The sequence below is a fragment of the Sminthopsis crassicaudata genome, chromosome 6 (assembly GCF_048593235.1).
Source record: "Sminthopsis crassicaudata isolate SCR6 chromosome 6, ASM4859323v1, whole genome shotgun sequence".
Lineage (NCBI taxonomy): Eukaryota > Metazoa > Chordata > Mammalia > Dasyuromorphia > Dasyuridae > Sminthopsis > Sminthopsis crassicaudata.
The window spans coordinates 243,343,356-243,363,350 of record NC_133622.1 but is presented as its reverse complement, the minus strand read 5'-3'; the positions used below and the strand labels follow the sequence as shown (position 1 = coordinate 243,363,350).

At 44.9% G+C, this 19,995-nt stretch overlaps 1 protein-coding gene across 1 annotated transcript; it reads right to left on the bottom strand.

Annotated features, from left to right (window-relative positions):
- Positions 1-5,584: 5,584 nt before the first annotated feature.
- LRRC55 (leucine rich repeat containing 55) lies at positions 5,585-12,941 on the bottom strand. The gene is made up of 3 exons (XM_074272919.1): positions 12,620-12,941; positions 10,163-11,745; positions 5,585-6,732 (listed from the first exon to the last, which is right to left on the bottom strand). Exons 2-3 carry the CDS (start codon positions 10,863-10,865, stop codon positions 6,497-6,499), a joined length of 939 nt encoding a protein of 312 aa, XP_074129020.1. The 5' UTR covers positions 10,866-11,745; positions 12,620-12,941; the 3' UTR covers positions 5,585-6,496.
- Between the last annotated feature and the right edge of the window lie 7,054 nt (positions 12,942-19,995).

Here is a 19,995-nt window from a genome sequence, read left to right as displayed (position 1 = left end):
GAATGCTGTATAAACAGTCAATCCTTATGATTATTCCTCCCCCTTTTTTATCCTCTTTTATGTCCTTCCAGACTCTTTGTTAAACTATTCATTCTTTATTATTAATGTACATTTATGAAAAAAATTTTCACAGTTACAAAAGTCCACGGTTATAAAATTGTCTCCGTACAAAGATTGGCATCTTCCCGTCCCCCCTCCCACCCACAGACATCGCACATCATGAGACAGTGGTTAGAAAAGCTGAAAGCCCTACTCTCCAGGAGCCAGATCGATGGTCAATAGGCAGGGGGCAAGGAAAGACCTCTCATCTTACATTGCTCGCTTCCTCTCTGTATCTTCTAAAAGAGGGCAATTAGATTCCTCTGGCCTTTAGAAGACAGGACCATGAGGAGTGAATGCAAGAAAATGGCGCTGGCGAATCGCTCCTTCTTGGAGAGCTTCCAGGCAATTCCATGCTTGTGGAAGGATGCAGGGAAGATGTAGAGTAAGGGCATGAAAATAAGGGTCTCTGGTTGGTCATAATGGAACTGCTGTGGATCTCCCCCAATTCTGAAGGCAAATGACTACCTACAGATGCCCCAAACCCCTCATCTGCTTAGGGCCAATCCCTAAGGTGCATCACTCACGCTTGTCTGTTCCTGTACAGTTCTTTTGGAGATGCACTGTAGGAATAAGTGAAGATGGTTCTAGATTGAGAATGGAGTGGTTGGGAATGGAAAATTTGCAGATCAGGTTGCTTCATTGGCCCTCAGGCCTTGCTGGCCATGTAGAACTTTGTTTGATGTCCTGTAGTCTAACATGAAGGACCCTTCTTTAGCCTAAATGGGTCCTTGAAGAATGGGAGAAGAGAATGAGGGAGGGAGGGAGATAGTGAAGAAGGGGGAAAGAGTCTGACTCTGTTCAAGATTTCTAGAGCCATCCTTCCTTCCTTCCTTCCTTCCTTCCTTCCTTCCTTCCTTCCTTCCTTCTTCCTCCCTCCCTCCCTCCCTCCCTCCCTCCCTCCCTCCCTCCCTTCCTTCCTTCCTTCCTTCCTTCCTTCCTTCCTTCCTTCCTTCCTTCCTTCCTTCCTTCCTTCCTTCCTTCCTTCCTTCCTTCCTTCCTTCCTTCCTTCCTTCCTCCCTCCCTCCCTTCCTTCCTTCCTTCCTTCCTTCCTTCCTTCCTTCCTTCCTTCCTTCCTTCCTTCCTTCCTTCCTTCCTTCCTTCCTTCCTTCCTTCCTTCCTTCCTTCCTTCCTTCCTTCCTTCCTCCCTCCCTCCCTCCCTCCCTCCCTCCCTCCCTTCCTTCCTTCCTTCCTTCCTTCCTTCCTTCCTTCCTTCCTTCCTTCCTTCCTTCCTTCCTTCCTTCCTTCCTTCCTTCCTTCCTTCCTTCCTTCCTTCCTTCCTTCCCTCTTTCTCCTTCTCTCTCTTCCTCTTTTTTCTTTTCTCCTTTTCTCCCCTTCTTTCTCTTTCTTCCTCTTTTCTCTTCCTTTCTTTGTCTTTGTCTCTGTCTCTTTTTTCTTTCTTCCTTCCATCTTTTCTCTTTTTACTTTCTTCCTGCATGCCTTTCTTTTCTCTTTCTTTTCTTTCTTTCTTTCTTAGATTTTTCTCCTTCTTTCCCTCCCTCTCTCTGTCTTGCCCTTCCTTCCTTCCTTCCTTCCTTCCTTCCTTCCTTCCTTCCTTCCTTCCTTCCTTCCTTCCTTCCTTCCTTCCTTCCTTCCTTCTTTCCTTCCTTCCTTCCTTCCTTCCTTCCTTCCTTCCTTCCTTCCTTCCTTCCTTCCTTCCTTCCTTCCTTCCTTCCTTCCTTCCTTCCTTCCTTCCTTCCTTCCTTCCTTCTTTCCTTCCTTCCTTCCTTCCTGCTTCCCTCTTTCCTTCTTTCTTTCTCTCTTCCATCCTCCCTCCTTCCCTCTCTTCCTTCCTTCCTTTATTCCAGCTTGCCTCCTTCCTTCCTTGTTTCTTTCCTTCCCCCACCTCCCTCCCTTCCTTTCTTTCTTTTCTTCCTGAGGGGCCAATTCCACCTCATGCAAGTTAGTTGAGGCCTTCAAGCCCCACTTTGGCATATCAGAAAACACAACAGCAGCAAGGAACATACCAGAAAACAGTGCAGGAGACCTGAGCTCAGCTCCCCCGGGGGAGCTTGGCCCCATCAAGAGTGGAGCCAGATACATTTTAAACCTTACATAGACACGTATACACACAGAGTTACAAACAAATCAATCTGTAAAAAAAAAATGAAAATGAAGCCTTGTGGGAAGACCACCAAGGATGTTTATCACCAGGGCAATTGGAACAGTTGTGACCAGGATTGCTACATTGCCTTTAAGAGATTTTTTTCTTCAACATATTTTTGTGTTTTGGGAGAGCCCCAGCAAAGAGATGGAAGGCAATTTATTGGAAAGGAAAAGGGCTCTGGAGAGGAAGAACAAGCCTCATGCTTACTGAGTTCCACCATTTTCTTGGGAATCCCAGACTATTAGAGCTGGAAGGGACCTTAGCAAAAATCTAGCTTTTACTCCATTCATTTTACAGATGGGAAAACAGATCCAGAGAGGGGAAAATAATTCACTCTGGATTACATAGCTAATTAGCAGCAGAGCTAAGAACAGAACCCAGCTTTTCCCTTGGCTCTGGGTCCAGTGTCCTTTCTTGCTACACTATGGTTCGTGTGTGTGTGTGTGTGTGTGTGTGTGTGTGTGTGTGTGTGTGCGCACATGTGCACATGTTTCAGAACATTTCCACAGCTGGAAAAGTATCTGCTTCTTAAAGGCATCTATCCTGTTCATAAAAGTTCACCCTTAGCTTTGCCACTGATGGAGACAGAAAAATACAGGCCGAGAAGTGCATCTGACCTCAAGTGGCACTTGGCATCTTGTTTGGTCCTAGTTCTATGGAAAACAGAGCAAAACAAAACAAAAAAAAAAAAACCCAAACAAACAAAAACATACATGTCTTGAGATACATTAGCCATATATCAGCAAACAAAGGTCTCTAGAAGATGGTTATAGATTTCTATGAAATATTCCCCATGTGGGGAGGTCTTAACTGTTTGCATTAGTAGCGTTGTTTTGAAAAGGTCATCCCATAGAATACTAGAGTCTCTCATCTAGAATATTACAGGCTCTAACAAGAGAACCGAGCAGTCAAAAGAGTTGCCTCACCAGTGATGGCAGGAAGACAGTGATCCTCAGCTCTGGATGTCGGGAACTGAGATTAAGGGATTCCAATAGAGTATTGTCTCTGTTGAGTTCTTTTCTCTAAATTCTGGGAATTTCTCTGCTGACTCTTTCAGTTTCTCTAGGTAAAGCATCTGTGGGGAGGACGGGCTTCTTGTTGGCACTGTCTCTCTCATTCCCCTCAAATTCTCTTGAAGTGCTTGGGAGCCAGCAAGTCACAGAAATGGGACTGGCCCCACAGCCTCTTATGGGATAATTCCATCCAGTCAGTTCTGCCAAGTTGCTGAATCTCGATAGGAGGGGCGCTTGGATGCACTGATGTAGAATCTTCCATGTCTCTATGTCCCTTGCAATCCCATCCCTTACCATACATTTTAGCTTCATTTAGTCTGCAATGTTTCATCCCCTTCCTGCATCAGCAGAGAGATGTTTCTCAATGGGAGTTCCCTCTACTGATGAAATTGTAGGACCAGTTAAAAAAAATAGGGTAGAACTCTCTTCTAAGGCAGAGAATGATTCACTTTGCCATTGGGGGCTTTCTCAGTTGACCAAATTGTATCAGGATATTATTGTACCCAGTTCTATTGGGAGTTAGCATCTTAGCTGCAACATCTCTTCTGTCCCCATTCCCCACTCAGCTCAGCCCTCCATTGCCTCTCAGTTAAAGAATGGCAATAGCTTCCTAATGGGTCTCTTGTCTTAAGTCTTGCCCATTTCAAACCCATTACCTAGGCAGCTGTTAAAATCATCTTCGTGATGCACACAGATTCGTGCCCATCTTCCTACCAGCTTTCCCCGGCCTCCACTTGATACTTTCTTCTCCCTGAGATGACTTCATATCTACTTTGTGTGCATTTTAAGAAGATGATGTATGCTTGATGTTTCTTCCAATAGAAGGCAAACACTTTGATGACAGAGACTGGGTTTTTGTTTCTGTATCCTCAGCATGGGGAGCAATGCCTGGCACACAGCAAGTCTTCATTAAATGCTCACTGAGAGAATGAATGAATATTCACTCTATTGATAGATCTATTGATACCTGTGCTATAATAGATTTCTTGTCTGCCTGTAATCCACCAAGGGACAATTTGACAATGTTCACTGGTCCTGGTGAGCATAGAACCTGGGAATGTTGGGATGGGCAGTATCCCTGGCTCACTGAACTAGTGGTACCCATGCCTGAGCATTCTTAGGCTCCATTCTCTCTCTCTCTCTTTTTTTTTTTTCCTGAGGCTGGGATTGAGTGACTTGCCCAGGGTCACACAGCTAGGAAGTGTTGAGTGTCTGAGATCACATTTGAACTCGGGTCCTCCTGAATTCAAGGCTGGTGCTCTATCCACTGCACCACCTAGCTGCCCCAGGCTCCATTCTCTATGCTCACCTGTTTCCATTGTTTGAATCTCAAGGGCTGTGACTTAGTGTTCCAATCAATAAAGAGAGCAGCAAACATTTGTTAAAAGCCTACTGTGTGCAGAACAGCATGACCAGCGTTTAGGGATATGCAATGCCTAGGATACTGTATTTCCCAAGTGCTTAGGAAATACTTGTCTTGTGGACTAGGTGAATGGCTCTCCAGAATATGCTCCTCGGACCTATCTTCCTTAAACTAGGTCTATAAATTTAACTCACTCTGCATTAGCCCATGCCACTCATTTGCTCAAGGATCACCTTTAGGACCAAATACTAACTCCTCAATTTGGCATTTAATGCTTTCCAGCCATTGAAAATTTGGCTCCAATCTCCTTTTCCAGGTTTTCATCTTCTTTTTATTTTTATTTTTTATTTTTTATTTATTTATTTTTTTTTTTTGAGGCTGAGGTTAAGTGACTTGCCCAGGGTCACACAGCCAGGAAGTGTTAAGTGTCTGAGACCACATTTGAACTCAGATCCTCCTGAATTCAAGGCTAATGCTCTATCCACTGTGCCACCTAGCTGCCCCAGTTTTCATCTTCTTACTATCTCCCTCCCCACTATCCGAACAAAATCACCACCTAATTCTTTTCCAGTTCCTTATTCTATTTCCCATCTCAATGCCTTTGCTTTGACTGCCATCATCTCTTCCATCCCTCCCTTGCCAGATTTGTTCTCTACTGGCCTCTGCCCCTTAGAAGAACCCTTCAGTTTTGCTCAAGACTCAACTCATAAGACTTCTGGAAACCTTTTTGGATGACCTCAGTCATTAGCATTCCCTCTTCTCCCCCAATTAGCCCGTGGGTACTCAACTGTTTACCTCATTTCAGTAGAATGTAAACCCCTTGAAGGCCAGAAGGACTTTCACTTTATCTTTGCATCAGTATCACTTTCCTCTAAACTGGTGAGGCTCTTTAATTGTTTGTTGGATTTGGTTAATCCAATAAGGGGTTTAAGTTAATCTCTAATCAAAATGAATAGAAAGTGAGATCAGCCACTGGGAGAAACTTACGGGGGGGGGGGGGGGCTTCTCAGGAAAATGTCCCACTTAACAAGTGAGAGTAAAGTGGCTAACTTTATGACCTAGGTTCCTCTTTCTGTTGCCTCCCCCCCACCTCCATCTCCATTCCATGTCTATCTCCTCTATCACCTTTACCAGAGTCATAACTAGCAAGTCTAGGGGCTGGGGTAAACTTGGAGGAAGCCTCCCAAAATCTATCTTTAAGTTAAATTTTGAAGACAAATTTAGTTTTGGGGAAGGAGGATAGATTGTAATATCAGTGGTATATTTTAATTGATTATTCCTGTTAACTAGTTGCTAAGTTCAGTTGTATTTATGCTGCTGAAGTATAATGCTGGCTGTACCTTTTACATTTTGGTACACTGGGGACATATTCTGATTGCCCCATCTTAGTTACAGTTCTGTCCTTCACTGACAGAGTTCTTCGCCCTATGTAGTTTACATGGGCAAGAGTCCCAGGATGGCCTGGCCAACTCCCCGAGGGGTTAGAGCTCCCAGTGGGGAGGATAGGAAATGGGGCTTTGAGAAGAGCCAGATTCTGGGTGATTACTTTAATCTTTCAATGGATGGAGAAATGAGACTGGCAAAAGCCAGGAAAGGGTTTTCTCTCTTGGTGGCAGTAGCTGGGTAGGAGGCAGCCTAATGGGCTAATGGCATGGGAAAGGGTTAGCATCGAAGGTTTCTGAGCTTTCAGCTATCAGGAGTCAGCAGAGCCAATAGCTGGCAGATTGGCATCAGGGTTGGTAGACCATTGGCATCAGCTCCTGATGACTAATCTCATTTTAACAGTGACAGTGGTTGGAGGGAGGGAAGCCATGGAGCTGGCATGGAATGGGGCCCATGATCTCCTCCTTGCCGGCCTAGCATCGTCGGGGGTAGCAGCACTTAGCAACATGGAGGGAGACCAGAGAAACTGAGTCAGATCTCTTCCTCTTCGCTTGCCTTGTTCCAACGATGGCAGCAGTTAGCCGTGATCCCCAGGAGAAAATTGGTGGCCACAGAAGCTATGGAGACCACGAAACCCACAAAGGCAATGAATAGGTAGTCATCGAGGGTCAAGGTCAGGTGACAAGCTTTGAAGCTTTCCTCTGTGAGGGAGAACAGTGGGGCACCCTCCACTTCTGGGGGGCCTCGGCACTCGGCCAGCTGGGAATCTGCAAAGAGAAAGCAGAGAAGCCTTTTGATCACAGGGAGAGGTCCCCTAATCTCTGGGGGCCCCAGTGCTCTTCCACTTTAGCCTGTAGCAGGGGCTCCCCAGTGGCAAAGTCTGTGCTTCTTACATGTCAATTAGGTGACTCATGGCAAAGTGCTGCCATCTTTAGTCAGGGTGGCTGGCACTTTCTACTATTAAGGAGCAAATTTTGAGTTGCCTTTGAGCTCCCCATGGGAAAGGGTTGCCCCTCTTCCTTCTGTGGTTGCTTTTGAATCCACAGTATGACCTTCAGAGGTCACACAGTGAATTAATACACACTGGCTTGGGCAGTACTTTCAACCTCCAAATTCTGGAAAATTGGAGAGCAGCTTGGACTTTGGACTTTGCGCCACTTTAATTTTCTTAAATTGCACAGATGAGGAAACTGAGGCAAAGAGGCACACCATCCCCTAACATCATCATATCAACTTATTTTCCCTATATGGGGTACTCAGGTCAAAAAATTTGCCCCACAATATCAGGCCACTGTCCCTTGAAAAGTCTTCATCATTATTGACATCAATAATCTTAGATTAAAAAATCACTTTATATATCATGTTACTAATTATTTCATATGATCTTTCTGGATTTAGCAACATTATCCTTAGAGGTAGGGTAGCTTTATCAGGCCTATCATGGGGTCACCTGTATTTGGCCAGATCAGGAGATACATCAAGAAGGAGAAATGGGAGCTCAGAAAGAAAGGGGGATATAGAGTTCCAAGGTTAATGGCATCAGGAAGTGTGGTATAAAGAAAGACAGAATGGTTGTCCTGGGGCCTGGGTTCTAATCTCATCTTTGCTCCTGGTTCTGTGATTTTGCTTAAGCCACATGGGACTTTTTTAGTCTTCTAATTAGTCAGGCAATGCGTCATATTGGATTGAGTGTTGGATTGGGCAAAGTCATGAAGACCTGGGTTCAAATTTCACTTTTGTTACCTGCTAGCTGTGTGACTCTGGGTAAATCATTTAATTTTCCTGACCCTCAGTTTCCTTCTTTGTAAAATAAGGAGGTTCTATCAGATGGCCTCAGAGGCCCCTTCTAGGTCTGAATCCATACTCAAAGGAAGAGTATTTTTTTTTTTTTTTTTCCCTGAGGCTGGGGTTAAGTGACTTGCCCAGGGTCACACAGCTAGGAAGTGTTAAGTGTCTGAGATCAGATTTGAACTTGGGTCCTCCTGAATTCAAGGCTGGTGCTCTATCCACTGCGCCCCCTAGCTGCTCCCTTGAATCCATACTCTTCCAATGAGGAAGAGAATTTCTAAGGATCATCAGAGCTCTGTGACTCTATGTTAGGAGGTAATATTTATAAAACTTCTAATATAGTTCCTGGCCCACGATAGGCCTTGTTCCCTCCCCACTCTTTTTGGAAGCTCTGGTGGGCAGGCAAGGCAGAAAACAAATGAAGAGAAGCAGAAATGGGACTTTGTTATTCTCTCCAATAATTGCCAAACACCTGCTTTCTGTAGCTTTTCCCATCAATTTAAGAACATATGAAAGAAACAACCTCCTAGAGTTGTGTGATATTTGAAATGGCTCCATCCATCCCTTCTCTCTGTATCCCCTAATGTAGCCCCATTGCTGCTTGGCCCAAGCACCTGAACCTCACATGTGGGTTCTGTAGCTATTTTCGGCCCTGAAGGAGTTCCCTCCCACAGTTCTGTGGAAGAGATGTAGTCGTGACCCACGGCCCCCATACTATTCTGGTCCTGGCCCATCCACACCCACACCCAATGCTCCCAGAGCTTCCCTCGAATTTTCCCGACTCCTCTACCCTTTCCCAGGGGGCTTCCTAGCCCACGCTGCAGGAAAGTCATAGCTGTGCTCATATGCCATATCCAACTGGTTTGACCATTGGGCAGGATTTGGAGAAATGCAGGATCCTGCTGGGCTGAGCCTTTCTGCACAGAATTCTGCTAGTGGAGCTGTGCCTCAGGTTTGGCTGTGACTGGTAGCTGCATTCACAGCTGGATCCATTTTATGCTACGTCTGGCTTGGCTAGTACTTCAATTTGGTGTTGTATCCACATCCTTTCAGCCCCTAAATTCTGGAGAAACTGGGAATGAGCTTGAACTTTGTGCTGCTTTTAAATTTTCTGGGTTTTCAGATTCTAGCCTCCTAGCCCCAGAAAATTCTTTTCAAGTCCCTCAGCCCTCTCCTGAGATCTTTTGATAATACTCTCCTGCATCTGTAGAGCCCTTTAAGGATGGCTAGATGATTTACTTGTGTTATCTTAGTGAAGTCTCAAAACAATTCTTGGAGGTAGGTGACCTTATTCTCCCAATTTACAGATGAGGAAACTGAGGCAAGAGAGATTACATGACTTGCTTGGGTCATGCAGATATTAAGTGTGAGAGAAAGGATTCCAGTTCCAGGAAGTATTCCTGACTCTTAAGCCGCCCCCCCCCCCACATTCTAACTGCCTAGCTGCCAGTTATGCCCCACAAAGCCTTAGGTAGGCAGTGTGGGTTGGAAACTAACAATTGGTCTTACATTTGTAGCCTCTGGGTTTGATCCCAACTCCAACATTTTCTTGGCAAGCTACTTCCCCTTTTGGGATCCCAGGCTCCTCCTCAGCTGGAAAATGGGGGTGCTAATACATTAGCTACAATTTGACATGCTAATACACAACTCCCTGGGTTGCTGTGAGAAAAAGTACTCAAGAAATGTGAACTAATACGACTATTAGCCAGAATATAATAACTTCTCTTTGTTTGGGGCAGAGCTCCAATAGCAATAATGGGTTTCACATTTTTATAGCATTTTAAATCCAATACTTAGAAGCTTGGGGGAGAGTCTTTTGTGGCTGCTTTCCATTGTCCTTGCTCAACAGATTGCAAAGGAAAGAAGGCTGGTTTAGGAGTGGGGGGCGCAGCTGAAATCCCGGTTCTGCTACTTACCCATTTGATCTTGAGGAAATCACCTTTCCTCTCTGGGCCTCAGTTTACCTCCTTGTAAAATGAGGGAGTTGGACCAGATGCCTTCTAAATTCCCCTTCAGCTCTCAGTCTATGATTCTAGGACTCCGCTAGCTTCAGGTGAATGGATTCTTAGCCACTGATCTGTGAATTTTTTGTTTTAAACATCTTGATAGCTTTATTTTAATAGAGTTGATTTCCTTTGTCATCCTATGTGCAGTTAAGTATATTATTTGGAGAAAGGTTAATAGACTTCCCCGGCCCATCAAGAGGCATGACAAAGGTCAAAGATCCTTGCAGCTGGGCCCCTCTTCAAGCATTGGGTTTCAAATTTGAAAACCATGTCTGTGTGCCTGGGTACACTACTTTCTCTCCCTGGACCTGTTCAATGGGACTAAGAGCCCTATAATAGTATGTTTCCCCCGTCCAAGGCATCTTGGCCCCCTCACACCCAACCCAAACGGCCCATCTCCTACCTGCTGTACAGCGCTGAATCTTATTTCTCAGCCACTTCAGGAGGGGCTCCATGGTACAGCCACATACCCAGGGGTTCCCACCAATCTGGAGGGTCACTAGTCCGGGCAGACCCTCTAGGGCCTCGAGGCTGAGGAAAGCCAGTCCCCCATAGCTGAGGTCAAGTTCTCGGAGCTGGGAGAGACCCTGGAAGGCCTGCGGGTGGACTTTTCTCAGCCAGGGATTATGGCTCAGGTCAATGCGGACCAGCCCTTGAGCCTCGAGGAACATGTCCGCAGGGATGTGGCTGAAGTTGTTGTAACTCAGGTCCAAGTGGGCCAGTCTCTTGGCGTGGAGGAAGAGCCCAGGGGGCAGCTCGACCAGGGAGTTGTTCCGCAGGTCCAGCACCCGGAGCTCCCCATAGCAGGTGAGATAGCCCGGTGGAACGGTGGCGATGCGATTGTGGGCTAGGCTGAGGTTTCGAGTGTCCAGTGGGAGGTCAGGAGGCACAGAGAAAAGGCGCTGGCTGCTGCAGTCGACCACTTGGCTGCGGCAGGTACACAGGACCGGGCAGCTGGCGACGGCATCGGCCAGGGCCAGCCCTGCCGTAAAAAGGAGGGCGGCCAGCAGCAGGGCTGGCTTCAGAGAGCACGGTCGGACCAGCTGGGACCCAACGGGGCCCATTTCAGTCCTCTGCCAGCAGCAGCATGACCAAGAGGAGCCCATCACCCTAAGGCTCAGAGAATAGTCACTGGGGCCAGAAGGCAGCTACATTGTGGCCAGGGGCTGGGGGAGGTGGGGCTTCTGTCCACGGACTGTCATTGGCTCTGGCCGGCCCGGGAGCATGGGAAGCATGAAAGGGCTCCCCAGGTGAGAAGCACCGGCAGGGTTCCTTTGGTGGCACCTGGTGGGACCGCAGGGAGGCTCAGCCAAGGCTCCGGGGGTTTGGGGAAGATGGGCAAGAGCGTAGAAACCAAGGGAGACATCCAGTGGGACCAGCTGGCAGCAGTCCTTGAAACTGTGCCCCGGGATACTCTGGGCCATTGAAAATCCTCAAAGATCCCAAGATATTCTTGGTTAAACGTCTGACTGGGGAAACAGGGGGAGGGCTGAAGGTTCAATCTGGCACCTTCCCCACCCCTAGCTGAGTCCCAGCCTTTACTCTGAGCCTCTGAAATCTCCTAAGGGGCAAATCCAGTCCTTTGAATCCTAGCACTCAGGGCTGCAGAACCCATCTTGTGGAGATATTTAATAATCAAAGAGAGACAAGGGATTAGCCTCCTGGGAAGGATGCCCAGGTTGAAGTGGGTCTCCATGGGTCCCACCAGAAGGTGGCAGGCCCTTTGCAAGGGAAACGTTTCCTGGACTAAGGAGTACAGGAGCAGAAAAACACTCGCCTGAGAAGATGACTTCTGTCTGTGTGTTCTTGGGGAGGTTTGGCTAGCCCACGAATCCCGAAGAGCCAAGACCACAGGTGAAGTCACCAAAGGGACAATCCGAAGCTTTCCCTCTAAGTCAATGCCGTGCTTAACTGGGAACTTGCTCCTAGTCCCGTGTTCTTTTCCTGTATTCAGCAGGGAGTGGTTAGAAGTCCCCACTGCATCATCTGCCAACAAGATTGGAAGAGCAGATGCTTAGCAGAGGGCTCAGGAAAGAAGACATTTGCTATGGCCTTCCTCGCATGGGCTCTTCCTCCTCCTCCTCCTCCCTTCCCTCTCCATGCCCTTCACTTTATGGCTCCATCTCAAAGGATGATGCTGACATCATACCCCTTAGCTCTGGGCTTTTCCAACCTTGGACCCCTTCTGCAAATGGTGGAGTTGCTAGAAAACCTCCCTCCCCTCTAGTGACCCCAACCCACCCATCACACTGAAATCCTGTGGACCATTACTTCTATGGCTCCCCCCCCCATTAGTACAAACACACACCTGCCTCTTCTATAACACACCCACTAGGGCTGGGCTGTCATCATCCCAGAAGAACCTTGGTATTCCCTCCCAGAACCCCTTTCACTCGTCCCCCTCCTGATCTACCCTTTGCCTCTATCCCAAGCTGCCTGCCCTTCCTCTTACTCACCTCCTTTGACATCTTTGCCTCTAGTTGCCTCTCAAACACTCAGCCGGACCTTCCCCCACCATCTTTCACACACTGTACACACCCCTACTCCCAGCATCCTTTTCCATGAATGCTCCCCACCCCCACTCCCTGCACCTGCTAGCCTCCCTTCCCAGACAGCAATAACATAGTACATGGGTGGCCTTAGACCACCTTTCTCACCCCTTCCCCTTGAGACACTTTGGGTCTGTCTCCTCACCCTCCACCCCAGCATCAATCCCCCCTGCCTTCCTCCCAACCTCAATTCCTGATACAAGAAAATGACCCCATCTCCAGCCTTAATCCTCCCAGCCCCAGGGTCTCCCAGGTGCCCCCCTTACCCCTACCCTTCTTCTCACTCTGTATCCCCTAAAGCAATTACTCACTCTGGCCCAGGAACGCTGCATTCAGTGTGGAGGCAGACAAGGATTTCCCTCTTGGAATCCCAGGTTGTTTCAGGAGAACAGCTTGCCTTCCTTCCCTCCTTTTCTCTTTCCCTCCCCCTCCCTCTCCTCCTCCATGTCTCCGGGCTCCCTGGCCAGCACCTCCTGAGGCGTTCTCCTTCCGTCCCTTTCAAGCCCTCTTCTCTGAGATGGGCCGAGAGACAGGGGCGCTCAGAGGAAAGTTCAGAGCACCCCAAAGCCTATTCTTGAAACTCAGCTGGTACCAAAGCTGCTGGAGTGTGTGGCTTCAGCCAGGTCTCCCTCCCCTTCCTGGCTCCCTCCTCCCCCTCCCTCTCTCCCTCTTTCTCTCTCTCTTTTTTTCCTCGAGGGCCAGGTACTGACGTTTCACTGTCTCTTAGCAACTGCCTCCACATCTCTGAGCAACAGCAGAGCTGGCTACAGACCCCACCAAGATGAGAGAGAAGGGGAAAGAAAACACAGTTGGGAGACTCTGTAGCCACCCACAAGATCTTATTAACAGGGAGAGGGTAAGAGAAAGGAGAGGCAGGGACAGAAAGGGGAAGACAGAAAAAAGGGAAGGATGAGGAGCCGTTTAGGGCCGGCCGTTAGGAAAGGAATAAAAACAGACAACCATGGACAGAGAGCCAGGGCTGGCAAGCCCAATATGAACTGGCTTATATAGAGATCAGAATGCGTTAAAACATGTGGAAGGGAAACAAGGGGAATAGGGAAAAGAAGAGAGAAAATAAAGAACATGATTAAAGATGGAGAAAAAGGAAGAGAAATATGTGCTCACTGACATTTGTCTCTAGCATTTCTTATCAGGTTACTGAGTTGACTCAATTAAGGCGCCATTTTTGAATGATTAAACAGACAAAGAGAAATCCCAGAACCCCTTGTTTCTTTATGATTGAACAAGTGGCAAACCAGAGAGTGGACTCAGAGTATATCAAATGGCTATGTGAGGAGACAAGCTCATGGTTTTGAGAGGTAGGGTAATGGAATGAGTAGAGTAATGGACTTGAAGTTAAAAAGAAATGGCTTCAAATCCTATGACACAAACCTGTCCCTGACACAAACAAACTCTGTGACCCTGGAAAAAAAAAATCGCTTACCCTCTAAGGGCTTCAGTTTCCTTAGCTGTAATTTGAATATGTGAGATTAGACGTTCTGTAAAGTCTTCTCCAGTTCTAATTCTATGATTCTGATTGCTCTGGATCAGCGGTCCTCAAACTTTTTAAATGGGGGGCCAGTTCACTGTCCCTCAGACTGGTGGAAGGCCAGACTATAGTTAAAACTCACACTCTGTCAGCCCATTTGCCATAACCCAGTGGCCGCATCTGGCCCGCGAGACGTAGTTTGAGAAGCCCTGCTCTGGACTTCTGGGACTGAAGCCTTAAGCTTGAACCTGGGTAGCTTCCTTCTTCATGTGGCTAACTAAAACTTAGAAACTGTGAGTGACCAACCACCACATTCAGGGATATGATCAGGAAAAGTACAGATTGCTGAGGACTCTGGGACTGCCCACTATATAGCTGCCCTCAAACCAGAATGGTTCCATGTATGGTCAAGCACTTCAGGAAAGAATAAACAGTTCTCCAAAGTTCAATCCATGTCAACAGTTGCATGGCAGATGAAAAACTAACCCAGTCTTTAGTGGATTAATCAAGGAAGAGTGATTAACAAGGCAAGAGCTCTGTTGTAATCTGTCCTCATTCAATGTCCCTGCAATCATGTGCTTGTTTCTGAGAACTTTATTTTAGGGAGGGCACTGAGGAAGAGGAGTAGCCTCCAAAAGGAAGGAACCAAGATAGTGACGGGACCTGAGGTCAAGCTACATGAGGAACAAATGCAGGAGCAAGAGATGCTTACTGCTGAAGAGAAGACTTGCGGTGACTATGAGAGCTGCTTTGGCATGTTTGAAAGGGCTACCAAGTGAAAGAGGCCTAGAGTTCTCTCATCAGTCCCAGATGGTATAACTAAGACCGCTAACCTAGGAGTTACCCAGAGGCAGAGGTTAGCGTCATGCTGTCCAAAAGGCAGAATGAGCTCCCACAGAAGATTCAAATTGCTCATTACCGGAGGTCTTTTGGTGGAAGCTGGAGAACTGCTTGCTAGGTATGTTCTAGAGAGAATTTCTTTTGATGTAATGACCTCTGCAGTAAAACTCTGAAATTCTTTGATTCTGATTTAAGCATCTTTCTTCCTTCTCTTGTAATGATCACAAACAGGTGAAATCAGGCTTAGGGTTTTTTGCTTTTCTTTGGGTTAAGTGAAAAGAGGCCCTCTCAGACCAGCTGATTTCACTTAAACTAGTTTGAATGGAGTAAGGTGGTCAGTTCATCTGATTCTCTTTGACATCAGGTATTCCTGTGGTGCTAGGTGGATCTTTGGGACCTGAATAATTGGTCCCACTTTGGCAATAGAAATTGGGAATATTATGTGAGAAGAAGGAAGAAAAGGAACATTTAATTGGTGCCTACTGTGTTTCAGGTATTTTGCTAAGTGATTTATAAATATTATCTCCTCTGATCTAACATACTGAGAGGTGGGTGCTGTTATTCTTCCCATTTTATAGCTGAGGAAACTAAGAAACAAAGTCACTTTCTCAGGGAGACTAGTAAAAATCGGAGGCCATTTTTGAACTCTAATTCTCTTGACGCAAGTCCCAGTGCTCTATCTAAAGTGTTACCAGGTGCTTTTTAGCAAATGCATTTAAGGTTGTAGGATCATAGGATGTTAGAACTGGAAAGCAGCCTTAGCAATGGAGTATGGGAGCTTAGAGTTCAGGAAGGACTTTAGAACTCGGGATGTCACAGCTGGAAGGAACCTTAGAACTCAAAGTGTCAAAACTGGGAGGGCTCATGGAACATTGAATATCAGAGCTGGGAAGGATCTTCGGAACTCAGGATGTTAAAACTGTAAGGGACTCTAGAGGTCCAACTCTTTCATTTCACAAATCAGAAAATCGAATTTTACAGGGGGCGTGATTTGTCCTATATCTCATGAGCTGTGTTGGGGGTTGAACTCAGATTTCCCAATTCTAGTGAAGTGTTTTCCTCCCTAAACCAGTTTCCTATCAACAAATTCAAGAATAGAATCTGTTGCTTGCTGTTTGCAGCCTCTCTGCGTCACCTTTCTTAACAATTACATAGGCCATTCAGAGGATTCAAGGCCTTCCTGTCTCTTTGGGTTTGCCTCCCACTTCCCACTGGGGACAGTTACATAGCACCAAGATACTCCCATCTGTTCATCACCGTGCCATTTTGGGGTTGGTTCCATCTTTCCAGGAAGCCTCTCTCGGTGTTCTTTTCAGTTTTCCTGCTCATCCTAAAATCTGTTCTTTGCTTTGTCCTCTTCCTTCTTGCTCATCCTGGGCCTCATGATTGTTGGCCTGGATTCTGGCCTGCTCTCTGGCGTCTGACTATTCCTGATTATTATCTGTTTGACTAATTAAAATGTAAGGAGGGCAAGAGAGTAGCCTCTTTTTTCCCTTTTTCTTTTCTCTGTAGCCTGCTACAGAATAATTGTTGACTTAGCTAGCTTCTGACCCATGCAAGTAAGGTCCCTGTTCCTCAAACATACCATGCCAGAGGCTTAACAGTTGGAGCCTGATCCCTTGCCTCTTTACTTTCAATGCCTTCTTGATCCTGAGGAAGTCTCTGTGCTTACTCAGGGTCAGCTTCCTGTCTGCCTATTGAGACCTTACTTTTCTGAATCTCAATTTCTTGATCTAAGAGGGTATTTTAATATTAAGAAAATAAATATATGATAGATGGAAGTTTCCCATCCACGGTATTGGAAAAGAGACAATTTGAATGATCATAAGGAAGATAAAAACATAAAAGATCAACAGGGGCAGCCTTGTTGCTACAGATGGGGAAGTGTTCCAACTCTGACATTCTGTGTTCTCTACTCTGTTTCCTTCCTGATTTGACATTCCATGTTGGGAAATCTCTTCCTGTTCTAACACTCTAAGCCCCCTTCTGTTTCTGATAGTCTAAGTTCTATGTTCTCTTCCAGCTCAGATATTCAGTGTGCAAATCTCCTTTCTGATTCTAATTTTATGTACTAAGTTCTCTATGCTTTCTGACTCTCATAAGGGTGATACATTTCTAGACTGAGCCTAGGTCACATGGCAAGTGCTTTGTCACATCTTAACTGACCTTTCCCTGTATATTGCAACCAGTGTACTCTCAGTGATCTTTTCACTCTTTTATCATGAGGTTCATAAGACCACAGATTTAGAGATGGAGAAGCTCTTGGAGGTCATCTAGTCCAACTTTCTCATTTTACTGATGAAGAAACTGAGGTTCAAGGAGTTAATTGACTTACCCAAAGTAACAGTCAGGAAGCATCAGAAGCAGGATTTGAATCCAGATTCTCTAATTCCTGCCCAGTTGCTTCTTTTCTCTTTTATCATTGAATCATAAGCTTTTCTCTTCAAACAACTTTCTACACCCATTTTAGTTGAGAGGATATATTGACTATGCTACTGTGTGACATTAAAAAAAACAAATATTCATTTCTTACTTCCTATAGACATAAAATCATTCCCAATTTACATTAAATTAGACTGAGGTTGAAATTTAAGCCTAATTTCAGAAGAAATTACTTCCTAAAAAAGCAGATTGGATTGTCTCAAAAGGGGAGAGGTTCTCTGCCCTCGGAGTCCTTCAAGTAGAGATTGGATGGCCACTTGTTGGCATATTATAGTGGGAATTTATTTTACATGAGTTGGACTAGTAGCATCTGACATCCCTGCCAACTCATTCAGAAATTTAAGAGTTAAAGTTACTCGCCAAAACATAACAGGTAGTACATTTCTGCTCTGGTTCTCATGCTTTCCAATTAAAGTTGGGCTCTTTTTATCACATGCAAAGTTCTATACTTTGTGAGATACAAAAGAAATGGAAGAAAGTGGTTTGTACTCTTAGAGAATTTACCATCTGCTTGGGGATCTGAGACTATCCCACATGAAGTCATTCTTGAATAATTTGAAGCCAATGAAATTAAGTGCTAAATTGCATAGTGAAAACTCATGTAGAGGCTCAGAAAAGTGAGCAATAATTGAGATGCAGTGGAAAGAGTTCTGGATTGGGAATAAGAGCAACAGGGGACCCATTGCAACTCCATGACTTGCTAGCTCTGGGCCCTTAAGCTTCTGGCTTCAGTTTCTTAATTTGGGAAGAATGGATTGAGCTAGATCACATCCAAAGAACTACCTCAGGCTTATGATCCCATAATGAAGGATGATGTTGATGGGGAATATTTCATGAACAATGGCAAAGTCAGTCTCATGAGATCCTATCATTTAAGGGTATTCAAGCAAAGGCTGGAAAGCCATTTTTTGGGGGTATTGTACCAAGGATCAATATACCCTTCAGACTGAAATTGTTCTAAATATTCTCTGAGTATTTTAGGATTTTAAGGAAGCTTTCAACAATAGTAGCATTTGCTATTAATATATCTTTTGTTGTTAATCAGTTGTGTCCAACTTCTCTTTATCCAATTTAGTGTTTTTCTTTTTTTGTTTGTTTGTTTTGTTTGTTTGTTTATTTGTTTTTTTTTAGCAGAGATCTTAAAGTGGTTTGTCATTTTCTTTTCCAGCTCATTTTATAGATAAGGAAACTTGAGGCAAACAGATTTAAGTGACTTGCCCAGTATCACACAACTAGTAAATGTCTGAGGCTGAATTTGAACTCATGAAGATGAGAGTTTTTAATTCCAGACTTGATACTCTATCCAAAACTACCATTTGCTCTCTATTTCTTTATCTATGTACACACATATATATATTACATATATATTAAATACACATAAATATGGAAACTTTTTTATTATTCTCTTTTGATATTTAACAGACTTCAGACAGACACACTCCTGGGAGAGGTCACTATTCTATTATTGCTCCTATATTGTATCTCTGTTTAATATTTGTTCAGCAGACCATTGTGTAGGCTGATATAATGGTTGCTTTTTAGAGCTAAATAAAAGTATTGTCAGTTCTTTTTCGACAGGCTCACTGAATACAATTTTTGGGGCAACCAAAAAAGCAGACAAAATGACAGGGATGATAATGGACTCTTCTGTGCTTTTGATTTCTTCTGCTAGGTCTCCCCATTTTGAGAACTTTTCATGTTATATGAATACATGAAGTATTCAATATAGTCACATTTATTAAAATAGTTTTCTTAAACTTTTATGGGTTAATGTCAAGTCCAGGAGACTGTGGGTAACGTCTTTGTTGTTGTTGCTAGCAAGAGAACCAGAGGTCATCTTGTCCAATCCATCACTGACCATGAACTTCCTCACTAGCTGAATACCCAGGGATGTGGAGGCTGGCCCAGTCACCTGAGGCAGTTCATTCTCTTTGGCAATTTTTGTGATGAGGCTATTTTCTCACATATCAAATCAAACTCAGCTTCCTAATAGCTTTCTCTTATTGTTTTTGTTCTAGCCTTTGGGGTCAAACAGAACAATTCTAATCCCTCTTCCACATGACAGCCCTTCAAATACTTGAGGACAGCTAGCATGAGGAGCAGTGAGTGCTGGCCATTTTTCAGTGTAACTTGCTTGCTCAGAATTGAGCATCTTTGAAAGAAAAAGAGGGGTATGATTATAACCCACTGGGTGATGTCCTAGCTATTCCTAACCCTGCCATATGTAGTAATTAATTCACACACATTTAGGCAAATAAATATAATAATTGTACTAGTGAACTTAGTTGAGTCAATTCCCTTTAATAAGTGCGTGAACTCGATAATCTTTAAAGTCTTTCCAGATTGATCATTTTGTATTCTAAGGTCCCTTCTTTTGCCGACATTTCATTTTCTATGTTCTAAGATCTTTCCTGTGTTCTATGCTTTAAGACACCTCTCAGTTCTGGCATTCTGTATTATATCTCCTAAATCACTTCCAATTTTAATTTTCTATGTTCCAAGTCATCTCCTAGTTTTATATTCTATGTTCCATGTTCTAAATTCCCTTTCTGTTCTGACATTCTATGGTTGAAGGTTCCTTTCAGCCATAGTCATCTACTTTTTATGCTCTCAGTTACACGCCAGCTCTGATGTTTTGTGTTTTATGTGTATTGTATTCTGTGTCATAGGGTACTTCCTAGGAACCTCTAGAGTCCTTTCCTACTCTGATATTCTTTGTTCTAATGCTCTAAGGTAAACTTTGTTCTAAGATTCCTTTCCATTCTGATAATCTGTATTCTTTTGGTCCATGGTTCTCCGAACTTTGGCATTCTGTGGTCTAAGGTCCCTTCCAGGTTTAAAGATTCCATTGTAGAAAAGTCCTACTCCTGGGAGGCAGTTTTTCAGGCTAATGGTTCTGTTGACAAGAAACTCCTC